Consider the following 13050-nt stretch of genomic DNA (forward strand, 5'->3'; position numbering starts at 1 on the left):
TGAGCCACTGTTTTTATCGAAATTAATTTTCATGAGTAATTATCCAATATATGCTTGTCCTTGTCCCATGTCCTCACTTTGTCTTGATGTTACTTACTGTGTCATTAAATGAGATGATGTCTACCTCAGGGTTGGATGCATCCTGAGCCCCAGTCAGAGAGGGGGGATCTGGTGTATCATGAGCACAAGCTCTTATCTTCCCCTGCTCCAGAGAAGAAAGCACAGAGAGAAACCAGCCAGGATGAACATCCCGGCACCGTAGTGCGGCGGCCTGACAATCCCCTTGATATAGCTGTCATCAGGCTGGCAGAGCTGGAGAGAAACATAGAGCGAAGGTAAATGGAGAGAAAAGATCCTTTTTGAGTACAACCTTTCAGATCTGGCTGGATAATTTAATTGTACCTGCTCCTGCACCATTGTTCATTCCACACTCATCCTGGAGATTCTTAACCTCACAGTATGTTGCTTCTTAAACAGGAGTAGCTTGTTTTAATGGTTTTTATCATTCAGTGAATTAATGTTGCAGACTATATATGTGGTTGCGGTACAGTGATGCTGCAGTCTCACTTTCTTTGACCTCAAAACAGGGAGGAAGAGGTGGCACCGGGGATGAAGTTGTGGCGCAAAGCCCTCTGGGAAGTCCGCAGCTCAGCTCAGCTGTCGCTCTGCATTCAGCAGCTGCAGAAATCCATCGCCTGGGAGCGATCCATCATGAAAGTGGTTAGTGGCACTCTCTCTCTTATAAGCACAGATTTGTTTATATTGTTTCATCATAAATAAATGTAAGCACCAATTTTTAGCTCTCACTTAAGATGTCTCTCTTTGTGGAGATTGATCTTTAAGGCTACACAGCTTGTCATTCCATTTCACAAAATATTAAATATAAAACTACTGTATGAATGATTGGTTTATTGAATTTATTTTTAAAAAGTACATAAACGTATTGAAAGCAATAAAAGATCTATATAGAACTATAAATCTGCACAGCTTGTGTTTCTTAAAGCGGGATTGTTTTTAGGCGAGAGGTGACAAGAAACGAATAGTGCGTTAGCATCAAAATATAATACATAATTACCAGGCAACAGCCATATCAAATAATAGCACAATCAGTGACAAATCATCATCATTCAACATGTCTCACCACAAAGAATGGCATAAATCACTAGCTTTCATAGAGATGTATCTTTAAATTCATGACTACGCATATTTGGTGGTTCTAGCACTGCCAGCTCTGTCAAAAGGGGGACAATGAAGAACTGCTCTTACTCTGTGATGGCTGCGACAAAGGCTGCCACACTTACTGCCAGAAACCCAAGATCACTACAGTGCCTGACGGCGACTGGTTTTGTCCCACCTGTGTGGCGAAGGTACACCAGCATGTGTTTATTCCACTGTTACAGTAGATCTAATTGTCAAGTGATAACATAGCTGTATCACATGTACACATTCAATGCATTGATTTGAATATGTTATGTTTTGTGTGGCTCTTCACCAGTCTCCTGTGTGTTCTGTCATTCAGGAGAGTGGTCAATCCCCCCGGAGTAGGAAGCAACTGAGCCGAACAGCTGGAGGAGGGAAAAAAGGCAGTGAGGTAAAACGAAACAGTAAGCCATCTGTGGTGGGAGAGCTCATCAAAGTAGAGGCTGCCAGCAGCAACAGCGTGCCAAAGAAGGGTACAAAGGAGTTCAAAAAGAGAAAAGGAGACGACAGCCCACCCGGCTCCCAAGCCGGCCATGAGAGCCCCGTCTCCTGTTTGAAAAAAGCCAAAACAGCCAAAGACAACAACACATATGGGCTGGCGGTGTGCCGGTAAACACATACTTCCTGCATGCATAGCAGAATTTACTTTAGTTCTTTTCGTTGTAAAAATATTCATTTTTAGATGAGCTCCTGGAATTCAAGACAATCATCCTCATGCAAAAATCAAAGCATCCATTTTATCATGTAATTTCATATCACATAATCTAACGACGTTTAAAAACCTTTTCCCTAACTGGTGAAATGAAAACAAAAATGATCTGAAATTCTATCTTTTCCCTTGTTCTCTCCAGATTACTGCTGGCTGAGCTGGAGGCCCATCAGGACGCTTGGCCCTTTCTCATGCCCGTCAACCAGAAAGTCGTCCCAGGATACAGGAAGGTTATCAAGAAGCCCATGGACTTCTCCACCATCAGAGAAAAGCTCACCAACAACCAGTATGTGTGCTACTGTCACAGTGTTGCTTTAGAAGTAGAAATGTCTCTCTCTCTCTCTCTCTCTCTCTCTCTCTCTCTCTCTCTCTCTCTCTCTCTCTCTCTCTCTCTCTCTCTCTCTCTCTCTCTCTCTGTGTATGTATGTATTTTCTAATTTTCCATTTCTGTTTTGGGTGCTGCATATGAATAAAAACCTTTTCTAACGATTACAGGTACTTGAATTTGGAAACCTTCATCGTTGACGTGAACCAGGTTTTTGATAACTGTGAAACATTTAACGAAGATGATTCTGAAATTGGACGAGCCGGCCACAGCATGAGAAGATTTTTTGACAAGCGGTGGACTGAACTGCTGGAGTAGACAAATACAGTTTGGACTTTCTACGCTACTCTCTACATATCAAACTTGGTCTCTGGTGCTGGAGGCCTTCTCTTCACCTGAGACACTAAATCAGCAAATAAGTTATAATAACACCGCAATGTAAAACGACAAATTCTCCTGTTGACAAAACACACTTGTTGAATATCTTAAAGTGCAATACTGTAGTCTTTATCAAAATGCACTGACTCTTGGACATAATATTTTATTTGGGAATGAAATATTTCCACATTAGATATGCCCTTGGCGTTTTTATCATCAGTACTTTAGCTTAGTGTATACATGTGTATTTATTTTCTCAAGTATTTATGTCAGTCTTTTCTAAGAAAAAGCAGGACATGGCACTCAGCTTTAAAAAAAAATAAATCTGAAGATTTATGGACTTTTGAACAAGCCAATTAAAAAAAATTGTTTACAGTTTTTGGGCTGTACTACTGTTAATCTGCGAGGTAATTGTGTAAAGGTGTTATCACTGTCACTATTTACAAATCTAATTTCTAGCATGTATAGAGTGTACTTTCAGTGCACTCTGGTTAAAATATTGTTAATGCATAAAGATGATTGTAGCACTTCATGTCTTATACTGTACTCTGCCTGTGCTGAATATCCACTCAAAACATGTGGTCTCCTCAGTATTGTAGTGCCTGACCTCTGACCTCTAAACAGTGTATGGAGAAGTGTGTTGTTTTTTCTATTTTCAGTTTGTCCTACACAATATACTGTAGGAAACTCTTACACAAAATGTAACAAATACACAGAGCTTCTTCTCTGAAAAGAATTGATGTGGTGCAAATAGTGTTTCATCTCCAAGCATTTCCTTTGGCCAGTCTTGTCAGACATCCTGTGGACAGACTTGAAACCTGCACTTGGCTTTAATCCAGCTGGGAGTCAGACAGTCACGGTCCACCAGAGACATCTCAAGACAGCTGAAGTCAGGAGACTTGAAGTAACTGTATTTTTTATGAATATTGTGAAATGAGTAGCGACTTTTGTGGGAATATTATTTTTGAATAGTGGGTGTGTGAACTGTTTAAAATAAACCTGTTTTTCAAAATAACACTTTTAGGCCCTCACTATCTTTCCTATTTATTCAGAGTAAGTAAAATCTTTAATATTAATCGCGTTGCAATTTTTTTAACCATGGATTTAATTTGAAACATTTTGATTTGGTTTACATTGGTTTAATGCTTAACTGAAATGGAGTTAATGCATTGATTTTATTCAGTGCCAATGAAGAAATGTTACAAAGTACATTTACAACAAATAAAATATGCAGCATTGTTATGGAAAAAAATATTACCCAACATAGTAAAATAGGTCAAATTAGTTCCCCATCGACCAGCTACAACATAAAAATGCTGCTTCCACTTCCATTCAAAAATTGAAAAAAATTCAAATCCAATAATATAAATATAACACTGAAAAGTGCCATTCTCGATTGTGATAACATTAAGTATTGTTTTTAATAGTCAAACTATTACTAAAGAAATATTTGTACTTTGTATTGAAATTATAGTGTAAAAGAAATGGACTGGGACCATTGTGCATCTCATAGTAGCTCACATGATTAAACAGCTGTGCGAGATAAGAAAAGGAATTTACAGCCGGAAGAGGAAATACTTGATGAGAGACGCTTTCGACACATAAGAAGCAACGGTTTGTGTTGATGTTTGTATCTTTGCTGTATTTTAACGAAACGCAGCTTCCCGTCAGGTGTTTGTCGCTCCGCTCTTTCGTTTCCCAGGCTGATATTTGGGCGTTTGCGCCACCTTGTGAGCGAACTGCTCCCCGTACATCTGTCATAAGATGGTGTCAATAGTTCGCGCGCATCGACCTGCTCCGTTGATAAAAGTCTCAGTGTTTATAACCCAGCAGACTTCTCGAAGCTTCCTTGTTCTCCTCTCACGGCCCAAGCTACGGGGTTCACTGCAGCTGCTCCAGCTCACGTGGCAGCTACCTGCTCAGCTGCTCCACCGACGGATCCACCATCGTGTGGGGCTCACAGACAGGTGAGGTGGCCGCGGTACTGCAGCACCCGGCCCGCAGTCCGCTCCGAGTGTGCGCGGCTGCACCAGACTCCTCCCAGCTGCTGGCAGGGGCCTGCGATGGCCACGTGGCCCTCTAGGACATTACGCAGGTACAGAATGATTCGGTGTCAATCACGTCAACAGTTATATTATATTATCAGACGGTATAAAGCGATCAAGGGCCAGTTTGCTGTCTAGTTGCAGCCTTAAAGTGACATTTTAAAGGGCCCATATCATGCTAAATTTCAAGTTCACACTTGTGTTTTGAGTTTCTACTAGAACATGTTTACACGCTTAAATGTTCAGAAAACGCATTCGTTTTCTTATACTGTCTGTTTAAATGCACAGTACCTGTATTCACTCTCAGTCTGAAACACTGTTTAGTGCCACCCTTCACAGTCTGCTCTGATTGGTTGCAGTACAGCGTATTGCATAGCAGCGCTCTCAGTAACTCAGTCGTGGAATGACTGTAACGGAACTGTAGCAGCATTTTCTACCTATATTATAGTTGTGACATCACAACAGTACAGCAGTCCTGACAGCTCGTTTAAAGGCACAGTTTTTCAGTGTGGGCCTTTTGCATTTTCCCTTCAGATTGAGCATTTTGATCTTTTCATAGTATAAAAGTAGAGTATATAATGCATAGTGTAGCACCTTCACCTGTTTATAATCATAAAGACATGGAAATCTCACTTTTTACAATGTGGGAACTTTACATTACATTACATTTTTCTTTATAATAAGTGTTGTTCAAGTATCTTTTAAAAAGTAATTAGTTACAGTTACTAGTTACTTCTTCCAAAAAGTAATTAAATTAGTTTCTGTTACAAATTACAAAAGTAACTTATCTATCTTATCTATCTTAACTAATGCATTTCTTTCAAGTACATTTTTAAATGCTCAAATGTGACCCCACCTCCACCACTCTTTAACACAATTTAACATACATGTGCATGTACAATTTATTTATGATAAATCTGAATATTATAATGAAACGGACACTTCATACAATACGTTATTAACACAATGTACACAAATGTAAACTACTTTAATGTTGATGTGGGACAAAGGGGGACTAGCCTTCAATGAAATGCCATGTCTGAAGATATTAAGTTTATATAGTGGATCAAAACAAATACACAATAGATGCTTTGGAATTTTTAATATTTACTACCCCTCATTTGGGCTCGCCATACCTGTCTCTCGTTGATTGACTCGCTTCTGTTGTTCGTTGTGTGTCCAACTAAGCGTACTTTCTAACACCCGCCCAACTCTACCTCTGATTGGCTTAACATGAAATTTTACTCAACCTCAAATAATCATGAGCATTTATGCGCTTGTCCCGTGCACGGCCCACTAACCAAGGAAGAACCGTTAAAAAAAGTCTTTGCCTCTGGGCTCAGAGATCTAGTTGGTCTGACGAAAAAAAAACTATGTTAAATACTACTATATTAAATAACGCCGTTATTTATTACGCCGTTATTTATAACGCCGTTATTCCCATCACTGATCATTACTATTGTAAGCAATTGTCAAAGCAAGTTATTCATTATTATAAATTACTCAAAAACTCTGCAAATCTGTGTTAATGGTTGTTCTCGATGATGCCACTTATAATTTCTTAGAGCCCATTCTGTCCATCTGACCACAATCACTTTACTATAACATATTACAAACAAACACATCAAATCCTCACATGTGAGAAGCTGGAACCCGTTGGCATTTTTGCTTGATAAATGACCTAATCAATTATCAAAATAGCTGTTTGATCAGAGTAGACTGACAATGATTTCTCCCTGACCACTCAAGTCAAGCTTGAAGGTTCACTCTTGAACTTGAAATCCCAATCATAAGGTAAAGAACTTGTTTTTACAGCCATATCTTATGGCCTTCATCAGCAAATAGTCATTGCGCACCATTCTGATGCTTACATTAAAATATTCTGATTGGTACACTGAATATGTTTCATGTGATTATTTCATTAGAGTTTGGCGGAACATTTTGTGTTTATTTGGAGCCCTTTGGTTAAAGGTAGGAAGGTGGCTGGAAAAAAATAAGGTTTTCAGGACCTTAAAACATTTTTAAGTCCATTGGGTTAGACCCACAGTACATTCAACCTACTCAAGAAAAATTAGGGTTACTTAACTCTCTACTACATTAAGGCAGGTTTAACAATAGGGACACACGGGACTAATGCACACTAACAGCCAGACAAGCATTTATTGACAAGAACTACCAACTTGATTTAAAAATGTTACTAATACCATCTTTATCTGACGATCCCAGCTTTCACAAGCCCCCCTTAGGGCTGCTGTGGCTCTCTAATTAACTAACCCTCTCACAGGTGGTTTAAATTAATCTCAATCCAGGACTCCATAGCCTCGTTCACATTAGTTTCACACAGCTAGAGTCCTTTGTTTTACAGCATTCCCGGTAAACCTGGCTATTTATAACTGGCTAGTCCTAACCCAATGTGTGACTCTAACATTGTCTGTTACATATGCAGCGCAGTGAGCGAGGCCAGTGTTGTGGCGTGCTGCTTATCTCCCTGTGACCAGGTGTTTGTGACGGCCTGCACCCACGGAGACCTCAAACTGTGGGATACTGACATCAACCTCTTGCATGCTGAGGAGGACGCCCACGACCTGGGAGTCAGCTGCTGCAGCTTTGCACCAAAGTTTGAAGTTGGTGAGTTCTTAGTGTTTTAAAGGCCAGTATAAGAAAATACAATAATCACATTTCACATTTTATATTCAGTTCGGTTCAGACACTTTATTAATCCCAGCGGGCAGTTCATTTGCAGCTTCCAAGTCCAGGCAGTCAGTACCAAAGAACATTCACCAATCCCTTATCATTAGTGGTGTCTATACATGCAGATAGTTTGTCTGTTGATGGTTTATTATTAAGTCATTTATCAAGCAAAATACCAAACATTTGCTGTTTCCTTTCATGTGTTTTACAGTCATTGCTGCTTTGTACTGTTGACAATCATTGTAGACTAAATATCTTTGGGTTTTGGACTACTGATCAGAAAAAACAAGCAATCAGCAAGGGCTCTAGGAAACTGAATCTTTAGTTGTTGTTTTTTTTTTTTTTACTATTTTCTGACTTTTTGTTAACCAGATGGCATTGATTAATAATAACAATTAGTCTGTAGATATGTAGATTAATAATGAAAATAATAGGACTTGTCACCATCTCAGAACAGAACACTCTTGATTGAGTCTTTTGTGATTTCGGGTGAACTAATCCTTTAATTTGTAACTTAATTCATCTTAAATCAAGAGGACATGTACAGTATTTGTACTTTGCCACGTTTGGGGAATAAAAAACATATTTTTGTTCTGAAAATTTTCTTTTAATCTAAACCCTATATTTATGCCACATACAGTGAAACAGATGCTTGCCATGTGTTGTTACACTTCACATACAGGCAGTTATTCTGTTATTAAAGTCAGTCGAGCATGAACATTAAGGAAAGAGGGAATGTGGCTGTTTTTCGTGCTGCAGATGGCTGCTGTGTGGAGTTTCGACTGACCTCCTGCGGACAGGACAGCCAGCTAAAAAATATGGATTGTTTCCCAGCGTGAAGTGCAGGTAGGCCGACCCCTCCTTCTTCCTCCCTGAACTGAAAGCTGTCTCACTTCATCTCCCATGAGAGAGAGACCCAGAGAGAACCTGCTGACTGCTTTAACCTTGGTATCGCTCTGCAGAATAGAGGAATTTTATTAGTGTGTGGAATAAATCTGCTGCAGACTGACTCATTAATAATGGATCCCTTTAAGACATTCTGCTGAACTACAGCAGCTGCAGAGGACGGTGTGTGTGTGTGGAGAAGAGTTGGAGAGGAAATCAGGTGCACGCAGTATATCCACCGTGACATTAATATCTTGTACAACCGACAGCAGGACACAAACATTTAGTGTATGTTCACAGGTTGTGTAACCAGCCTGCCGACTGTATTTTCATTAGTGTTTGAACACTCCATGTTATTAGTTCCTAAGATGTGTTTCCGTGGTAACTGCTGTATCTGGGGAGGATAAGATGTGTCACACGAGGTGACCAGCTGCGGTCAGTAGGGATTTTTCATTTCTGTGCAGCTTGTAGAAAGCCACCGAGCAATGTCTGTGCTCATTTCATTTCTATAAAATGTATTTTTCACATGTGTACTGTATTTCTATGTGGAGGAGCTTTCAACCTGCTCACCCTCCTGAAATGTGCATTTATCTTGTCTTTGCAAGAGGATTGCATGCTTAAACCCTTCTCCCCCTGTTATATGATAAAGAGACTCATGTGTGGATGATTCAGGGAACCAAGGGGCCAATTTAGAAGCTGGGATCACTGTCTAAATGAAACATTTAGCTTACTTGTGTTTGCAGCCCCATATTTTTATGGCTCCATATCCACAGAATATGGTCTTATTTAAGCTCTGAGGGTCAACTCTTTGAGGTATGCTTTGAGGAAAGGAAAAGACTGCAAATCTGCCTTTTTCTTTTCTCCACCAGCATACCTCTCGAACATTTAATTTATTTACACAAGTGCACATTTAGATTTTGTCAGGTTTAATAATGGGGTTTTGTTTTTTCCTTACCAAGAAGTACAGGTGCTTCACTTCACATCTAGAATATGCGTGCAAATAACAAATTAACCTCCCACAGGGCCTGAAAACAGCAGTTTTACACTAATGGAGGAAAGGGAGGTTCAATTTAGTATGTGTGTATTTACAGGCTAATCATTTAAATACTGTTATAGTCCGATTGATTTTTGCACACATGGGATTATTGCAGGACGACTTATTACTCTGTTCTCTCAGAAGTATCCTTTATATCTTAAGCTGTGAATGTCTCTGGCTTATTGCCAAAAAGAAAATCTTTTGTTTCCAAGCGGCTGTCAGCAGGTGGCACAGCTGCAAGCTAGCAGGAGGGAAAGAGTTATTGACAAATACAAACACTATTCTTGGTTGAACTCTAAGGTGTGTGTATGTGTGTGTGCGTGTCTGCGTGTGCGTGTGTGTGCGTGCGTCCGTCCGTCTGTCCGTCCGTCCGTCCCCCAGGCTGTGTCATGAAGCTGGTTCACACTCTTACCAGCCAGTCAGCTCCAGTTTTGTCTTGCTCTTTCTCTTCTGATGGAGAGCTGGTTGTCTCGGGGTGAGACACACACACATACACACACACACACACAAATCAATTCGTATTGACACACGTGTGACGAGCACTGATAAACATCCCCTTATTTGGCAACTGAATATTGACTATTTTTGTCCTGTAATGTAATTTGTTGTATTATTTGCTGTGAAGTCATTTGCTCATTTGGGACAAATTAGGTTTAAATTAATCTGTCGTCTATGTTGAAAAAGTACATTTTTTTCTGTGCTGTAAACAGCAGATGCCACTGCTGAGCATGTGTCCTGTTATTCTGTCAGTTGGCCACAGGCGAGGAGTCTATCTTGTTGCTTGTTTGCATTCCTCTGCTGTTTCTGGCTTTAATTCAAACATGCTGAAGGTTTATCTGTACTTATATAATGTGTGTGTTTTTGTTTGGATCCACTGTTTTGCAAACGCATGCATATGGATTCTGCAAATGAAGTTTACTATGATTATTTAACAGTTTGGTGGATAACAGTGTTGCTATATATGATGCGGTAAATAAAGCACAAAAACACTTGTAGGGTGTTTTGGGCTGGCTTTGCTGCTTCAGTTAACTACTTTCTAAACATGAAATGCCAGCCGCAGTAAACAGATGCCAAACATTCCTGTTCTGTTCATGTTTGTCTGGACTTCGTTTACAGAACCTGGGAACCCTGCTTAACAGTTTGAAAGAGCATGACAGGTAAATCACCTGACTTCCCATTGCTGTGCAATCTCTGCTGTTATCAAACAAAGTAGGAGTCCAAGTGTTTTAAAATCAAAATGTGTGATTTTTGCTTGAATAGTTTTTCCCAGAAGCACTTTGTGCAGTGATGCAATAGTATATTATCCAGCGCTGCTTTCCAGACAGTCATTGAAGTGGCACGGCAGGTTGGCACCAGCTGAGCCCTTTGAAGTGCTTGAAAGGGTTTAAGATACTGTACAATCTAAGACTGGAATTTTTTTTCCAAGGGTAGGAGAAACCTGACTTTTAGAGCTGATCTCTTTCTATGTCAATTTTAGTCTGATATACACACCCTTCACATTCCTGCTCCTCTTCCTCCTCCCTGAAGGTATGTGACTGCTGTTGCTCTGTCTCCCACCATGCTATGGATTGCAACCGGATCCATGGACAGAACCGTAAAGGTGTGGAGAATAGGAGATGGGGTCAGCAGAACTGGTACATATTTTAAAGAGAATTGTTTAGGTCGGCGCCTACAAATGCACAATCACTCCTCCTTTAATTGAAACCGACAGTTAGCAGTGGTTCAAAGCCCAAGAGTCATTTGGAGTGCCAAAGCCTACCAAAAGAGTGTTTTGGGGAGATATCCAGCAGGAAAAGCTCCTATTACAAATGTATTGCTGTCTGGCTGCAGTGTCTAGAGGAGAAATTGTGATTGATGTTTATTGGTGCAGCAGGGCAAACTACCACTGAGCCTCAGAGGGCCGTTGTTATGGAGGTAAATCTTTCCAGAAAAAAAGTTCAGCCCGACATGAAAGATAACATTTGGAATACTAAATGAAAAGGTGCACTCGTTAGACATCTGGAGGCCGTGAAGCCTCATCAGGGCAGCTTGCTATTTGCCATTAGTCAGGTTGATGTTGACAAGGAAATTTCATCTCAATGAAGATCTGTCTTTTTTTCATGCCTCTACCTCTTTATCTCCCATTTCCTTTCATCTTGTTTTTTTCTTTCTTTCTACATATTAAAGTTATTCCCTTTTATGTTTTTCTGCAGCATCTGAATCAAGACAGTGTGCCATGGTAAATAAATCCATCACCCTTTTTTCTCCTTACAAATGTTATTATGTTATTCACAGTAATCTTTGAGCTAACAGACACCAGCCAGACAGTTTTATTGTATGATGTTCTTTATATGTGAACGGTTACGATACCAAGAGTCTAGTAAAGGTGTTTAGGTCATTTAAGGTCTTTAACATCTTTTCTTTTGAGCTATTTTGTATTGCACTCTGTCTTTTTTACATGTGACTGAAAGCTTTTTTTTTTGTCATGTTCTTATACTGTAGATCGTGTTGTGAAGCTAATGGGATCAAAAAAAATGTCTGGCTTCAAAGGATAAGGCTGGTATTATTCAACATTTTTCTTAATGCCAGCAAATCCCATGAAGGGACAGGAACAACAGTGTGTTGGTCTGTCTCTTAACCCCTTCCCAAGGCAGTGCGTTTCCTGCTGAATTGTTAATAATGGGTCGCAAAACTGTAGTTTGATTTTAAAAGTGGCTCAGTAATTTGTTAATACATATGGGCACAGTAGTTTTTAGAGTTGCCATAAACTGTGGTGGCAACAGTTGCGTCCCCCCTCAGGGTTAAGAGGAATAATGTGGCAGCTTCCTGTGTGACAAGATACCTGCAAAACAAATGGCCTTCCCATCAGCCACAGCTGTACTCTGTGTTTAGTGCTAATTGGCAAATGCTAGCATGCCAATCAATTAACACAATGAACTAAAATGGAATAAAACAGAAATACATAGAGTGCAGTGGAAGATGTGACCATAAATAACCCAAAATGTCATTTTAATCCCCTACAAAACCATTTTCCACCCACACAGGTGTTTTCACTTAGTTTATTAGACCTCTTCACTACAAACTAGGCTTGATTGACACCTTCCTCACTCTCCTGTTAGTTTAGTTGCACCTGTTAGGGTGGGACAACCTGCCCTGTTATTATTCTTATTGGTGTGAGTCCCAGTATAACCAGTCTAATCAGCCAGTCATTAAAAACACCTGTGTTTGTGGGCGGGGTTAGTCAGGTCAGCGGATCAGAAATGGTTTTTGGCTCTAAACCGTTCTTTGCTTCATAAACAATATTTAAAAAAATGAATTTGACATAAACAGAAGGCACTAATGCATTTGTAAGGGGCTATTTCCAGCTGCGGATTGATACATATTAGGCATGCTGGTGAGTATTTATGGCAGCAGGAAGTTGACCGTATTAATGGTAATGTAGGAACATGTCACCCAGTGCAAATGTAATGTTATTTTTGGACAACAATGAAGGTATGTGGCACTGGACTGAGTGATCCGGCTTTACTACTGCTGACAATGAGAAATAGTTATCTCCAGACTTGTGCTGTGAATTATAGCGATGATGATGAGACCCCAGGGTAGACCAAGAACATGCTGGAGAGATCGTGGCTATGTCTCAGTTCTCTTAAATTGCATCCTTGGCTCCTCCGCTTGCGTCCCTTCCTCGCGTCTTAGTCCGTCCCACCAAGGAAGCATGGGAGAGAATGGGCGTTTCTCAATACCAAGTAAGCAAAGAACGGACTTGTGTTCTTGGGGAGACCGTACTTGCTGGCTGTACCTG

The 13050-nt window shown here is 40.1% G+C and overlaps 1 protein-coding gene and 1 pseudogene across 10 annotated transcripts in view; both read left to right on the forward strand.

Moving 5' to 3' along the window:
* Nucleotides 1-3627, forward strand: part of LOC117953447 (bromodomain adjacent to zinc finger domain protein 2B) — a 46080-nt gene extending 42453 nt beyond the window's left edge. For 4 of the 10 annotated variants that reach the window (XM_034886464.1, XM_034886467.1, XM_034886470.1 and 1 more), the window contains 6 exons: nucleotides 130-335; nucleotides 585-720; nucleotides 1221-1367; nucleotides 1496-1809; nucleotides 2052-2195; nucleotides 2405-3627. In XM_034886464.1, coding sequence (XP_034742355.1) covers nucleotides 130-335; nucleotides 585-720; nucleotides 1221-1367; nucleotides 1496-1809; nucleotides 2052-2195; nucleotides 2405-2552 — 1095 coding nt within the window. In that variant the 3' untranslated portion in view covers nucleotides 2553-3627. The remainder of the gene's footprint in view (nucleotides 1-129; nucleotides 336-584; nucleotides 721-1220; nucleotides 1368-1495; nucleotides 1810-2051; nucleotides 2196-2404) is intronic. The other 6 variants (XM_034886466.1, XM_034886472.1, XM_034886471.1 and 3 more) reach the window with 3 other exon arrangements.
* A 181-nt stretch (nucleotides 3628-3808) lies between these two features.
* LOC117953232 overlaps nucleotides 3809-13050 on the forward strand; it is a 14295-nt pseudogene continuing 5053 nt past the window's right edge.

Source organism: Etheostoma cragini, chromosome 11, assembly GCF_013103735.1.
Source record: "Etheostoma cragini isolate CJK2018 chromosome 11, CSU_Ecrag_1.0, whole genome shotgun sequence".
NCBI lineage: Eukaryota > Metazoa > Chordata > Actinopteri > Perciformes > Percidae > Etheostoma > Etheostoma cragini.